We start from the raw sequence: 13,032 nt of genomic DNA on the forward strand, positions 1-13,032 counted from the left end.
ATTACTGTCCTAAAAGCTAATTTTGGTTGGACCCCAGGCTTCTAATTCAACCTGAGGGACTCCAGACTAATTTGGCAGTACTATGGCTTTCCCGATGTAGCCTCCCTGCAAGAGCGACCAGCCTGAGGGGGAGCATCAAGTGTGTATCTTTTGGACTTTGCATGAGGCGTTGTGGCATGATCCCTTCCTGGAGGATTGTAGTCAGCACTGTCCAGACATTTTTTGTTTGACTAACAGATGGACCTTTGTTCTTTTTTCCTTTTTTCTTTTTTGTTTTTTTTCTTTTTTCCTTTTTTTCTTTTTTTTTGGGGGGGGGGGGGGGGGGGGAGAGGGCGAGGGGGGGTGTTATCATTGCGAATATTCTGCACCTACTTCTGAAGCAAATATTATTAAGAGCATGAGGCACCAATCTTGTTTTGACCTAGGTCCCATGACATTGGTGTCTAGATTACCAAGGCTCCAACTTCCAAGAACAAGAGAGCTTTTGGATTGCTGGTAAACAAGAGCCTTGAAGCTACATTCAAGCATACAGAAGATCCCCATGACAGAATTTTGTTACTGGAAAACAAAGCTTTGAGGGGTAGCATAGAGAAGATCAAATGAGCTAGAGACAAAGGTAAGATCAACAAAGCACACAACTGCACATGGGCTGAATGCTGAGATGGAAGCAAAACATACAGCTCTATAGCACACACCAACGAGCAGAGATTGATGGCACAGGTGAGTCAAAACTTGGGCAGGAGGAGGAGCTCAGAACCATCAAGAGGAGTACAGCAAACGGGTAGCTAAACTGGTCAAGGTCACTGAAGCTAAGTGGATCGATTTGGTCAACAAGTAAAAAAACGACATTTGAAGAGAAGTGGACCGTGATAACAAAGGAAAGACCTGTGCCTACTAGCTCTACTACCCTCCAGGAGGAGGTTTTAGAGAAGTGGCCCAGTTTCTAATGCTAAAGCTTTCAATCAGTTATGCTCCTTTACCTCAATGTACACAAAATGTTCAGCTTTGTCAATGAGCGAACAAAAAGCTGTATGGATACTTGTTTCTTCTGCCTGACTTGTGCCAGCTGACCACAATCCAACACTCCTCAAAACCTGCAAAATCATTGGGAAAAAAAAATGCACGAGGGTATGGAGTCAATGATAAAGTATCAAACTACAAGAATAAGGTATTCCACTATAAGAGTTTCACATAAAGACGAAGGCCGACAAACCTGGCAAGCACATCTGACACGTGCACCAACCTGACCGGCTTCATCTTCATGAGATACCTGCCCCTCCCTCTCCTGGTCTTGCCACCATTCTTGATGAAAGCCATTCTCAAAAGAGAGTGACCCATTTTCCCTCCTTGGATCTGCCTCCCCTGAGCCTTGGTCATCTGCAAAATCATGCATCTCCACAACTGATGTGTTGCTTCTGATGCTAAAACTGTGTACCATTGGGCAATCCCTATTGGAGTTACTTGAGGTGGCTGCATAAACCCTACCAGTTGGACCTGTTTCATCTGAATGCATTTGATTTCCTTCCCTTTGTCCGTCCTCTTGTGGAAATAGTAATGGAATATCCTGGTAAGATGACCATGCAGACGTACTCTGCTCATCGTGTTTATCTTGGAGTGAGTCCTCTTCTATCACTGGCACATCAATGCATCCAGTGGAATGATATCGCGGAAGGACCATGTGATGGTGGGGAAGAAGTAAAGGGATTCCCGGTTCATTAGGTGCTTTACTACGCTGTAAACACGAGGCATAGCTAAACAATTACCATACTGCCCTACATAGAGTTAGGGTTAAACAGTGCCGAAAAGGAGGTTCGAATTGAGAACCTGTGCAAAACACTAGGAGTCAAACCTTAGCATAGTTCCAACGTTGCACAAAATGTCTCGCCACATCACGGCAAGCTGGACCCCATATCGCACATTGCACATCATGCCAAGGCATCCTAGGGTACCTCTGGCGATCTAGTTCATCCTTCATTGTGTCCTCCCAGGAGTTGGGCTCCGATTCTCTGTAAGCAACATAAAGAAGAGTTAAGTTCAATGGGAACCAGATGCCACAGATTACTAAATTTTGAACACAGATAATTGATCATATACCTTGGATTGTAGTAATCCTTGCCAGGCCATGTTGTGGATGAAGAGTCATGAACCCTATGTTCTAGAGTATCATACCTTCCAAAACACAAATCAAGACCACCAAGAAAACAGACTTGGTGGTCCACAATGACAATCTTCTCATGATGAGACCTGTTTTGACACAAGTCAAGTGTAAACATGAAAAGAATATATATCTAAAAAATCAGAAGAGAATGTAAAATTAGAGTGCAGAGCCTCCATACCCAGTACATACCACAAGTACACACCAGAAGAGAAATGATTGGGAAACCGCAGAACTTTGACATTTTCATGAATAGTTAGAAGACGGCGTTTGGAATACATGCTGTTTATCTTCAAAGCCAAAGCAACCTCCTTATATAGCAGTATGTAAATCTGCAAAAACATCCATAAAAGGGAAAAAGAAGCCTGCTTAAACAAGCTTAAGCATATGCAATCACATGTGTCCTGATGATCCAGCAGATTAAGGCAGCAGTAAAGCAAAAATATTGAAAGCTTCAATGCTCTATCCAAACAGCCCATGGCAAGGTTTTGCAACATCTGAGTCGGTTTTCCTCATTAGTGGACAGGGCATGGTCATCTTGTCTGGCCAGGGATCCTAATGGAGACAAACTATGATGGTAAAGAGCTCCCCAGATGCAGCTATCAAGTGGCATAATATATCCCCATATTTTCTACATTGGGGAAAGAGAATATATAACCACTTGGCAGTCATACAGGACTAGTAGTTATGTACATAAAGGTATTCACCCTATCAAGTAGGGATGAATACTGGCATGGTAGGTCCCATCCTCTGCTACTTGAGCCCCAATTCCAACTCACTCTAGTTGCATCATGACTGAAAGCTAGTTTGAGCAGCCCAAACCCAGAGCCTAGTTTGGAAACCCCATGGAGAACAAGTAAATGACCTATGGCAGATAAGACTGTTGTCAGAGATCTGGCACATGGTGGAACACACGAATTTCCAGTGGAAATGCATGACATCACCTTGTATCTTCACCAGGGTTGTTTCTCGTACTGGTATGAACCTATTCGTACCGTACGGTTTGTACAGTGCCATACTGTACGATATCGTATGGTACGTTTTTTTTATTTTATTCGCACCCCCCCCCTCGAAAAAAAATCCAAATGCTCAAAAAAAATAGAAATCCTGCTCAACAAAGATCCCAACTGCCCGCAATACTTTGCAACTTTCGTATCCACTCAGTATTCCATATGAGGTTGCTGAGAGACCTAAAAAATCTGGCAAGGTAGACTGGTAGTGTACACTTGATTGGTAGGATGAGAGAATCTTGCTACATCACTTCAAGATCCCTCGTGAAGGTAGGCTAGACAATCAGATCCTCAAGTTATGTACGAGGGAGAAGATTTGGACAGGGCCATTTTGATCTACAAGAGTCCCTAAACCCATCACCCTAGATGTGCACTACTCGTATTTGTGCAAGGACGGTCCCTTAGTCATAAACGCTACACTGGGAGACCTTTGGTAATGCATTACCCATGCAAGCTCCTTTTTGGAGACAATTGGGAGATCCAACTGGGAGAGACACATCTCCATGTTCTAGTTCCTCAAGCACTATAGACTCCTCCCCCCCCAACCTCACATCTCCATGTTCTAGTTCCTCAAGCACTGTAGACTCCTCCCCCCCACAACCTTCCCTCACATCTCCATGTTCTAGTTCCTCAAGCACTGTAAACACGGGATATTTATTTTTTTCAAAAGGCATGTATCTGTTGAGAGGCATGCACACCTTTACACCCATTTGGGCCTTTTCTTGTAACAACGCATCAAGTCTAGATTGTTCATAGTCAACATATGGTCGCCGCAGGTACAACTCCGGACATAACCACCAGCCAGCTATGAAGACCTGGAATAAGTATCAACAAAACAAAGATTAAGTATGACATTAGCTAAGTGCCTTGTTCAAAATTGATGAGGTAAGCTCATTAGATCAACACGGAATGAGATGTTGCACATTTCACTCACTTCGGACTTAGCATGTTCTATCGCTGAAGCAATTGCATTGAAGGCAGCTTTGCCATCAATGAACCACTGAGCTTCACTAGCATCATCAAAAATCCCTCTAGGAGGAGCAAATGACCCATAGCGGTGCGGATGGCACCATCCTTCAGGTGGTCTCAACCCTGCATCATTAATGGCTGCTACCCAATCACGAGCCATACTCGCTCGCTTAGACCTTATCTTGATTGTCCTGTTCCCACATGCCACCTGTAAAAATGGAGATCACGCAGATAAATGATTTCTGCAATGACTCAAATGTGTAACTAGTTGCATGTTAGAAAGGTTGGTCTGAAAATCAACCTACCATAAGCCCAAAGCACAGTGGATTTCTCTCCTTTGCCAACTTCGCTAGACAGATATGCCCGTCTGTCTTTCCATCTGAAGAAGGAAGCACGTCAAAAACAATAATGTCGAGAGGCTTCACATCATAAGGATCTGCAACTAAAGCTAGAAACCCTGGTTTCAGCACTGCCCACACCTGCAAGTAGCGCAACCAAAAGGGCCATTGATTCAAAGTTCGATAATTGAATAATATTAAAGACTGTGAAGAATAAAAGCAAAACCCACAAAAGAAAAAAGAGGGTGAGAGTGCTCTCTGCATGGCAAGTTGCTTTGTAAGGAGATGTATCATGTAACAGGACTACTATGTGAAAGCATGCTCGATGATGATTAACACTAAGCAAGAGAGGTTAACGCTAATCACATGTGCAATGATGAGAGAGAGAAGTAGAGTGAGAAACACTTTACTTAACCTACTCCTACTGTATATTACTCAATGAATGAGTGATTACAATGACTGGCAATTAGCCAAGACAGATCTATGCCCTAAATGCTATGCATGAACTCCTCCATGCTTTAATGGAAAACCCTGATATGGAGGTGTACTTGGCTGATCCAAATGTCATGGATGCATGCCCTTGCTCTTGGCTCTCTTGCCCCTAGCCTTGGCTCTGCAATCTGTGTCTCTGAACGCCAAGAATGACCCTTGACCTGCTTTTTTATAGGGATCTTGATAGCTTGCATGCAAGTCGACCAACCCTTTTTAAGACATAAAAAGTCATCAAAAATGTCATAAAATGTCTTCAAGTTGTTCCCAATACTTGTCCCAACCATTGGTGAATATCCTGGGCACCTAAGAACCATCAAAACTGCTCCAAACTGCCTATATACAGCCTCTAACTTTGCCCTTTAGGCGGCTGCAAGGAATAATCATGTCTATGTGGCACGCCGGATTAAGATGTGAATGTGGCATCCCCTCCCACTAAACTTGGAGCACTAGGGCAAACTATACACCTTCACTCCATTCTTGACTTGGTCAATCTATAAGTTCATTTGCCAACTCTTTAGTGCTGTCACGTGCATGCCCGTGCCATGGCTAATCTTGTGCATGAGCAGTCTTAATACCTGGTTAAGTATCAGTAGAACAGCATTAGCACCAGCCACATCATCATCTTCAGCATCATCATCAGCAGCATATCATCATCATCAGCAGTACATCTTAACATCATCATCTTTAGCACCATCATCATCATGGAGGGGCTACCCAGTAGGCAGCCATCAAAGGCAACCAGCCTACAGTCAGTAGCCATCCAGGGGGTTCCTAGGCAGGAGGCGCCAGTCTTTAGGTGGTCGACCAGCACATGGGACTGCATTTACCATCAGCGGAGACATTGAAAGTAATATTTTATTGTGTATGCTTGAGCTTAGAATGGATATAGGAATAATATTGCTACAAGTTAAAACTAAAAGGAGGGGAGCGAAAGAGAGTATGCTACTTTCAAGAATAACTCATGTCCAAGCAGGCCAACAGCATTTACAGCTGGCCGCCCAGCACCTCAGGCATATATAAAAGCATGAAATCATTTATTCATTCAGTCATCAAGTCATTTCAGTATTCAGCATTGTAGTAGTCAGTAGAAGTTATGTAAGGGGCCATAGGTCAACCCCTCCAGGGCTAACCAAGGGCCCAACCATGTACAGACAGTCATGTAACCTTTTTGTACCATATAAAATACAAAGAAAACCCTGACACCAATCTGTCTCTTCTTCTCTCTCCTTTGTCTTAATCATGTTTAATCAGCATCAATGTTCTTAATCAGGCTTCGGGCTGTGGATCAGTACAGCAAGGCTTCCGTGCGTGCAACAAGTGCCTCTACTACTATTGTCTCCTTTGGAACTGATCTAAGATGCAATCAAATACTTGCTTTGAGAAAAAAGGTTTATGAGAAAGGAATACACTGGACCAAGTGAGCTCGCGCTGCTGATTCCCCTTCCGCCCAGCCTGCCCCTTTGCTGCCACCGTCTGCCCATTTTCTGCCCCTGCCTGCCCCTCTGCTGCCCCCGCCTGCCCCTCTGCTGCCCCCGCCTGCCCCTTTGCTGCCTTTTTGCTGCCCCCGCCTGCCCCATCTGCTCCCGCCTCTGCCCCCCTTCTTCTGCACCCGCCTCTGTTGCTCCCACATCTTGCTTCAGCCTTGCTGCACCCACCTTGTCCTCCCCCGTTTCTCTTTATATTTCAGCAGCATTTTTATTTGGATTCAAGTCAGCCACCCACACTTTTTCGATTGGCTTTATGGCTTCTTCTGCCACAACCAATCTTTCGTCACCCCCACTGGCTGGGAGAATCATTAAGTTTTCACAAGACGAGCTCACCTCTCTTCAGCACGACATTGACCTTGAGGTCCAGACCACCCTTGTTGCCAGAGTTTATGGTTCCCACCCTTCTCATTCGCAGGCCCGTGAATGGCTTCTAGCAGCTCTCCCTTTGGAGTTGATTGTGCACTTCCAGGATACTCGTTTGCTTGGTCAAGGCTTCTTCCAGGTGGACTTTCATTCTTCAGAAGCTACTTCTCAGGTTTTGGCCGGCAGCCCCTTCCCTCTTGGCCCTGGGAAGATTTTCTTCTTTCAGTACCAGGTGGGCTTTGATCCAGTGGCGGAGGATCAGCGCCTTACCCTAGTCTCACTACGGTTCCCCGCTCTTCCTTGGTCCTATTGGAAGCTTTTAGCTTCCACAGGGGCATCCTTTGGCCAGGTTTTAGAGGTACCAGTCCTTCCGAGCTCTCCCACCTCAGCTTCCGCGGCTGTTACCGCCACTCTTGATGGTGTATCCCAGGTCCTTGTGCTTGTTCCTGATCCATCTATTACTGACGATCATATTATGCTTTAGAGACCTGACAGATCTCATTTCCGCCAGAGGATGGAGATTGCAGGTAGACCTGACCAATGTCGGATTTGTCATCAACAGGGCCACATTGCTAGAGATTGTCCCAGATCGAGGGGCCATGCTAGGAGACGGTGTGGTCCTACCCATCAGATGCCTTCTGCAGTTGCCGAGACTCCAACTGCTCCTTTACCACAACAGACCACACAGTGTTGGGTTGTGATTAGGGATGGAGGCACCCTTGACCCCCACACCTGCCCCTTCACCCACACCCCTTGTGGAGCACCCTAACCCTTATGCAGCTCTTGCCTCACAGGATGTTGATCCTTCTTTGGAGAATGAGGCTTTGCAGGCACATGATCTGGATCCTTCACAGGAGGATGCTGCATTATAGTTATTATAGGATGATTGAACCCTTGAGGATGATGTTGCGCATTCACATTGTCATGGTACCTCTCCAGTTTGAGGACTAGCCCTGGCTTTTCCCCGGAGTGGGAGAGAGAGGTAAGGTTTACATCGTTAGATTTTCCCTCCCTTACCTATGCTAGACGTACTTCCATCTCTAAAGGGGGTCCTTCCTCGACCACGAGATCTGGTTGTTCCTACTCTGAGTCCTTCTGACGATTGTCTCTAGGAACATTCAGGGTCTTGGGGGTTTTTTTCCGCATCGACGGAAACAAATTGTAAAAACCCAACTTCATTGTGCAATTACCTATGGATGTATTGCTCTTGCAAGAGCATAAACTAGATGCTAGCCAATGTGGGAGATCAAGCAAGCTTCTCTCGGGACACCTTTTGGTCACCAACTGTTGGTACCTAGGGTGGTGTCTGTATCTCTGTGTCAGCTTTGATCTTGCCTTGCATCATTGGACATGGTGTCATTTTGCCTGCGAGAGCACGGTGGATCCTTCTTATGCAGGGTACTACACGCATTGGTATGGGCATACTTTTATTGCTACAGGCACCACTAAATCGGATATTGCCTAGTGGTTTTATGTATTAGAGATCCAAATTGCCATGGATCAGCACCCCATGTACGCATCCCTGATCATTTGTTTTCAGATGGAGAGCTATCATGTCGTATGCTTGATATTTGGAGATCTCATTATTTCTCACAAGCCTCTCAAAGCTTGGCCTCTGCTCTCTGTGATATTAGTGACTTTTATCATACATGTGCCCTGTCTAAGAGGCAAGAGAGGTCTTGGATTTAGAAAGGGCTATTAGACGTAGACTGGCTGCCTTACAAAAAGAGCACGAGAAACATCCTCATGCTTAATGGATTGCAGACTCTTTATGTACTGTTAGGGCAGAACTTCATCACTCTCTTGAGCAGCGTGCGGAGTACCATTTCCATGCCCAAGAATCCTTTTGGACACAAATGGGTGGCAGATGCAACATCCCTAGAGTTACACAAATGTACGGGACATGCACACCTGACCATGACCCTCTACAGTGGATCGCTAGCTGACTCGTCCCAAACAAGGGCTCACAAAGGACCAATTACCACTCTAAATCTTGCACCTGCTTTACACAGATATGTCCACCTGGCATCCAAGTGCGGGATGCATGTGACATCCCCTTCTACTTAACTCGAGGTCCAAATAGTCTGTCAATAATGCCGGATAGTCTTCAAAAAAGTTCTTGTCAAGCCAAACTGCTTCATGCGTCCCTTGGTCCTGAAACTTCGTGAGGAACTGATACTCTCTTCAGCCAAAGCCATGCTTGAAACGGTGCAAAAGGATCTGTTCTAGAGCCATCACTTTGTCTTCGTTTGACAATATCTAGTTCTGTTTCATCTTGGACAGCTGTGGGAGGAGGTCCGGCATAGTGCTTTAGCCAAGCGACATGGAACACATCATGCATGGTCCAACCGGAAGGTAACTTCAACTTCATGGACACCTCGTTGATCTTCTTCAAAATGGGAAAAGATCCGAAACTGGGCATCGCTTGCCCAACTGTTTTAACCTTTGTTTGGCCAACTTGTCCTTCAAAGACTCTAAAATCTCCTCGTAAGACTCCGTCAATTGGTTAGCATCCAGAACTAAAGATGATGTTTTAGTCAACAATGACTGGAACTGGAGTCCTGCCAATAGCTAAAGAAAAAGTTGTCATTCAGAATAGCTTAAACCAAAGGCAAATTTACCTTGCTGATTATGGACATAACACTTCAACACATCGAATGTCAATTGATATAAAACTACGTCTGGCCGTCCATCTATGGGGGGGAATACACTGGTAAAATTCAAATTAGTACCAAGATTATCAAACAATGCTCTCCAAAAATGACTGGTGAACTTGGCATCGCAATCTGATACAATAGTCCTAAGTATGCCACCAATTGGGTACCAATGCCAGATATACAATTTTGCAACATCTTTGCCAATAGAATTAGCAATGCAAGAAATAAGCAGAACAAACTTGCTAAAACAATCAACAATCGTCAAACATTGCGGGTTACGCTTACCTAGACTGAGAGGCAAATTTGTCAGAAAATCGACAGATATATTCTACAATATGCATGTTCTTCCTTTCTGCATTCCCATTTTGTTGGGGGGTGTACCTGCATGTAAATTGTGGGGAGCTCAAGCTCACCCTCTCCCCAGCATTCTACTCATGCATCTGCACACAACCCCAATTTCTTTCAATGCGATGCTTTCACCTTTTGACAAATCGAACAATGTTGCACATAAGTGAACACGTCCCCGCCTCATTCTGGACCAATAGAATTGCCTCTTTATCTTCTTCAACCTTGAGTTCATGCCCCTATGAACATTAGTGATAGCATCGTGGCTGTCATGGAGAATAGTTGCCTTGAACTGCTTCAAGACACAAAGTCGACTTTTGTCAAAAAGCCAACCATCCCATATCAAGAAACGGCATGGTCTTGTGGCGTCCAATGTATGTTCCCACTGAGTACCGAATTCATCGAAATCCATGTACTTGTGCTTCATCTCGTCTAGTTCTACACTAGCAAGATCCATCCGTGTGGATTGGATGTAGTAAACAATTCCTTTCTTGCTCAATGCATTGGCCTTGCCTAGAATGAAAGAAAGAGAAAACACAAGGTGTAGGCACAAGTACAAACTATAGAAGACTAGACAGTTGATTATTGTTGAAAACGAGCACGAGGGAAGCCCGTAGGTGCTTACAAGCTTAAGAGACTGTTGCAACAACCACTGACCTCCAGCAAATATGCAAGAATGAGATGAGATATAAGGAGAAGGATGTGAACCCTTATATATCTCTCATATGAGCCAGTTAGGCAACTGCAACAGGCCGATAGCAGTCATGAGCCATAAATGTGCCATAAATAGACTCATAAAAATGCTAGAAAAATCCTAAATGATGTCTACTAGATATGCTAATGCAGGGCCTCATAGAAATGACCAATACAAGTATGCTAGGGTACATGAAGACCATCTAGAGATGATATATTATCCAACATAGAATGTACTAAATCATGCCACCAAATTGCTAGAAGATCTAACCTACCTGGCATCATCTGAAGCCAGTGCAATGCTTGATGATCAATATGAACCTCGTTGCTTTCTAGCAACTTCATCACTTTTTCGAAGTCAATGTCCTGTTGCTCTACTATTGCTGAAAATACAAGTATGTCATCAAAGAAAATGAAGACAGTTTCCAATCAAGTCCCTAAAAACACGCATGATCATGTGGTTAAATATCACCAAGGCGTTTGTCAGACCAAAGGGTATGACCACACACGTAGTGGGCCCGTTCAGTCCGGAATGCTGTCTTGGGAATGTTCCCATATCAACAATCCGTACCTGATAGTATCCACTGTTTGGGTCACGCTTCGAAAACACCTTCGCTCCATTCAGCTTCTCTAAGATATAATCAATCCAAGGCATCGGGAACTTGCTCTTAGCTGTCAACTTATTCAAGAGCACGATAGTCCACACAAAGTCTTGAAGATCCATCCTTTTTCTTAAGGAAAAGGATCGGTGCTGCAAAAGGAGACACTTGAACATATGAAACCTGCTTGCAACAATTCTTGGAGTTGGCGGTCCAACTCCGATTCCATAGCCTTACTCAAGCAATATGGAAACTTGCATGCATATGGAGCTTATAGGTCGCACCCATATGGAGTCCAAGGGGACGCACTCAAACATCCAGCAAGGCCCATAGGATGTTTGATCCTCAAGCAGGGATGCCCATGGACGCGACCCAAACATGCCCACCACACATTGTGCCTAGGGCTGCCTGTAAGGCCAGTCTTGAGGCACGCCACAGTCTCCATCTCTCTCCCGGCAATCCCTTGAACACACATGCCAAAAAAGCATTTGTACTCAAACCACTTAGTCAAGCCCATGCACCATGAATTATGGCCATTTTTTCCCCATGTGAAGATCAAACAACCGTCCGTGAACATAGTCATGATCAGACCAGTAACCGCCATGTACCCTCCAAGAGGTCGCACGGCAGGCTCTTTGAGAGACATAACACAACCCTCCTCTATAACCAGACATTGAGTAGACTACAGCACGATTCAGCAACATAAGACCAGACCTACTCAGAAGGTGCAAGAAACAGAAGTTTCCAGACTAGAAACCCCTTCAACCTGAGCAAACACACAAAAAAAGCGCCATCATAGATGCGCTTTCTTCTACTTTTCTCACGAACATGCAAGAGTACAAAGACCGCTCTGAGCATATCCAACCATGGCGTCTTCTCCGCTCATATCTGACTTCACTCTATCTCCCACCCTCAGTGTCCCATCCTAGTGGGCCTTGGAAGACTAGAAAAGTAGCCCGCAGATCTGAGACTTGAAGATCCACGCAATAGATTTTCTTCTCTTCTCCTTACAGAGTGTTCCCAACTTAATACCAACAGGATGTAAGACCCTTGTCTAGCATACACCTGCGATTAAGCAAAACACATGGAAACATATAGACACTGGCATCTAGCTCACTGCCCAACCATAGAGCCATTCAGGCTCACCTATGAGCATGGAGGTTAGTAAAATCCGAGACATGGCTCCATGCAGTGTCCATACCACCAAGACACACCCCTCCAGTGTATGCACAGAGTAAGCTTAACAGCACCAATTATCCATCCAATCTTGGAAATGAAGGGATACGATGCTCTCTGCGCCATCGTCACTAGGGTGGAAGATAACGTGCTAACCATGGTTCAACTGTTGGGTGTGATCAACCTGCAAAGGTGGTGCATGGATTGGAAAGCAAGACGAGGAGCACGTGGACATGCTCTTCTAGGACAAGGGTCTATCGAGACTTCAAGACAAGGGTATCTGTAGCTGTAGCTGGGAGATTTGGAATCACCTTGAACCTGTGTTTGCTTTGTCGTGTTAGTGAGCTCACGCAAGCGGGAATGACATGCCAGTGAGTTCACATGGGCAGGACGGAAGTGCCTATGTGGTCTCCATCTTTGGTCTAGCGTTTGATAGTGTGGTTCCAAAGGCTTGTGGTGAGGGTTTTCTTGACTTCAGAACCCAAATATGGGGCTTCCCTTCGTACTTCGTAGAAGCCTTGCGTTTTTAGCACTCTTGTTTGGGACCCAACGGAATGTTGGTTGCTAGGCTCAAACTAGAATCGAGCAGCATTTGGCCGAGTTTACTCCATTGGTCGGGTTTTCTCATCAACAGTCACCTTTCAGCTTCGGCTCTTTGTATTCGGTATTTAGATTTCAGCCTTCTGCCTTCAGCATTCGGCGTTTGGCTTTCAGCTTTTATCAGTTGATTCAGTCAGTCAATTCAGCG

At 45.0% G+C, this 13,032-nt stretch overlaps 1 protein-coding gene across 3 annotated transcripts in view; it reads right to left on the reverse strand.

Moving 5' to 3' along the window:
- The window catches only part of PLDP1 (phospholipase D P1), a 105,079-nt gene that overhangs the window by 45,509 nt on the left and 46,538 nt on the right, over nucleotides 1-13,032 (reverse strand). For 2 of the 3 annotated variants that reach the window (XM_086794393.1, XM_086794391.1), the window contains exons 6-13: nucleotides 4,440-4,613; nucleotides 4,100-4,342; nucleotides 3,864-3,980; nucleotides 2,348-2,487; nucleotides 2,095-2,244; nucleotides 1,850-2,006; nucleotides 1,214-1,732; nucleotides 981-1,094 (exon numbers count right to left, since the gene is read on the reverse strand). In XM_086794393.1, the coding sequence (XP_086650519.1) occupies nucleotides 981-1,094; nucleotides 1,214-1,732; nucleotides 1,850-2,006; nucleotides 2,095-2,244; nucleotides 2,348-2,487; nucleotides 3,864-3,980; nucleotides 4,100-4,342; nucleotides 4,440-4,613 (1,614 nt within the window). The remainder of the gene's footprint in view (nucleotides 1-980; nucleotides 1,095-1,213; nucleotides 1,733-1,849; nucleotides 2,007-2,094; nucleotides 2,245-2,347; nucleotides 2,488-3,863; nucleotides 3,981-4,099; nucleotides 4,343-4,439; nucleotides 4,614-13,032) is intronic. The other variant, XM_086794392.1, reaches the window with a different exon arrangement.

Source organism: Cibotium barometz, chromosome 60 (assembly GCF_041138505.1).
Source record: "Cibotium barometz isolate CiBa-2024 chromosome 60, ASM4113850v1, whole genome shotgun sequence".
NCBI classification, from domain to species: Eukaryota; Viridiplantae; Streptophyta; class Polypodiopsida; order Cyatheales; family Cibotiaceae; genus Cibotium; species Cibotium barometz.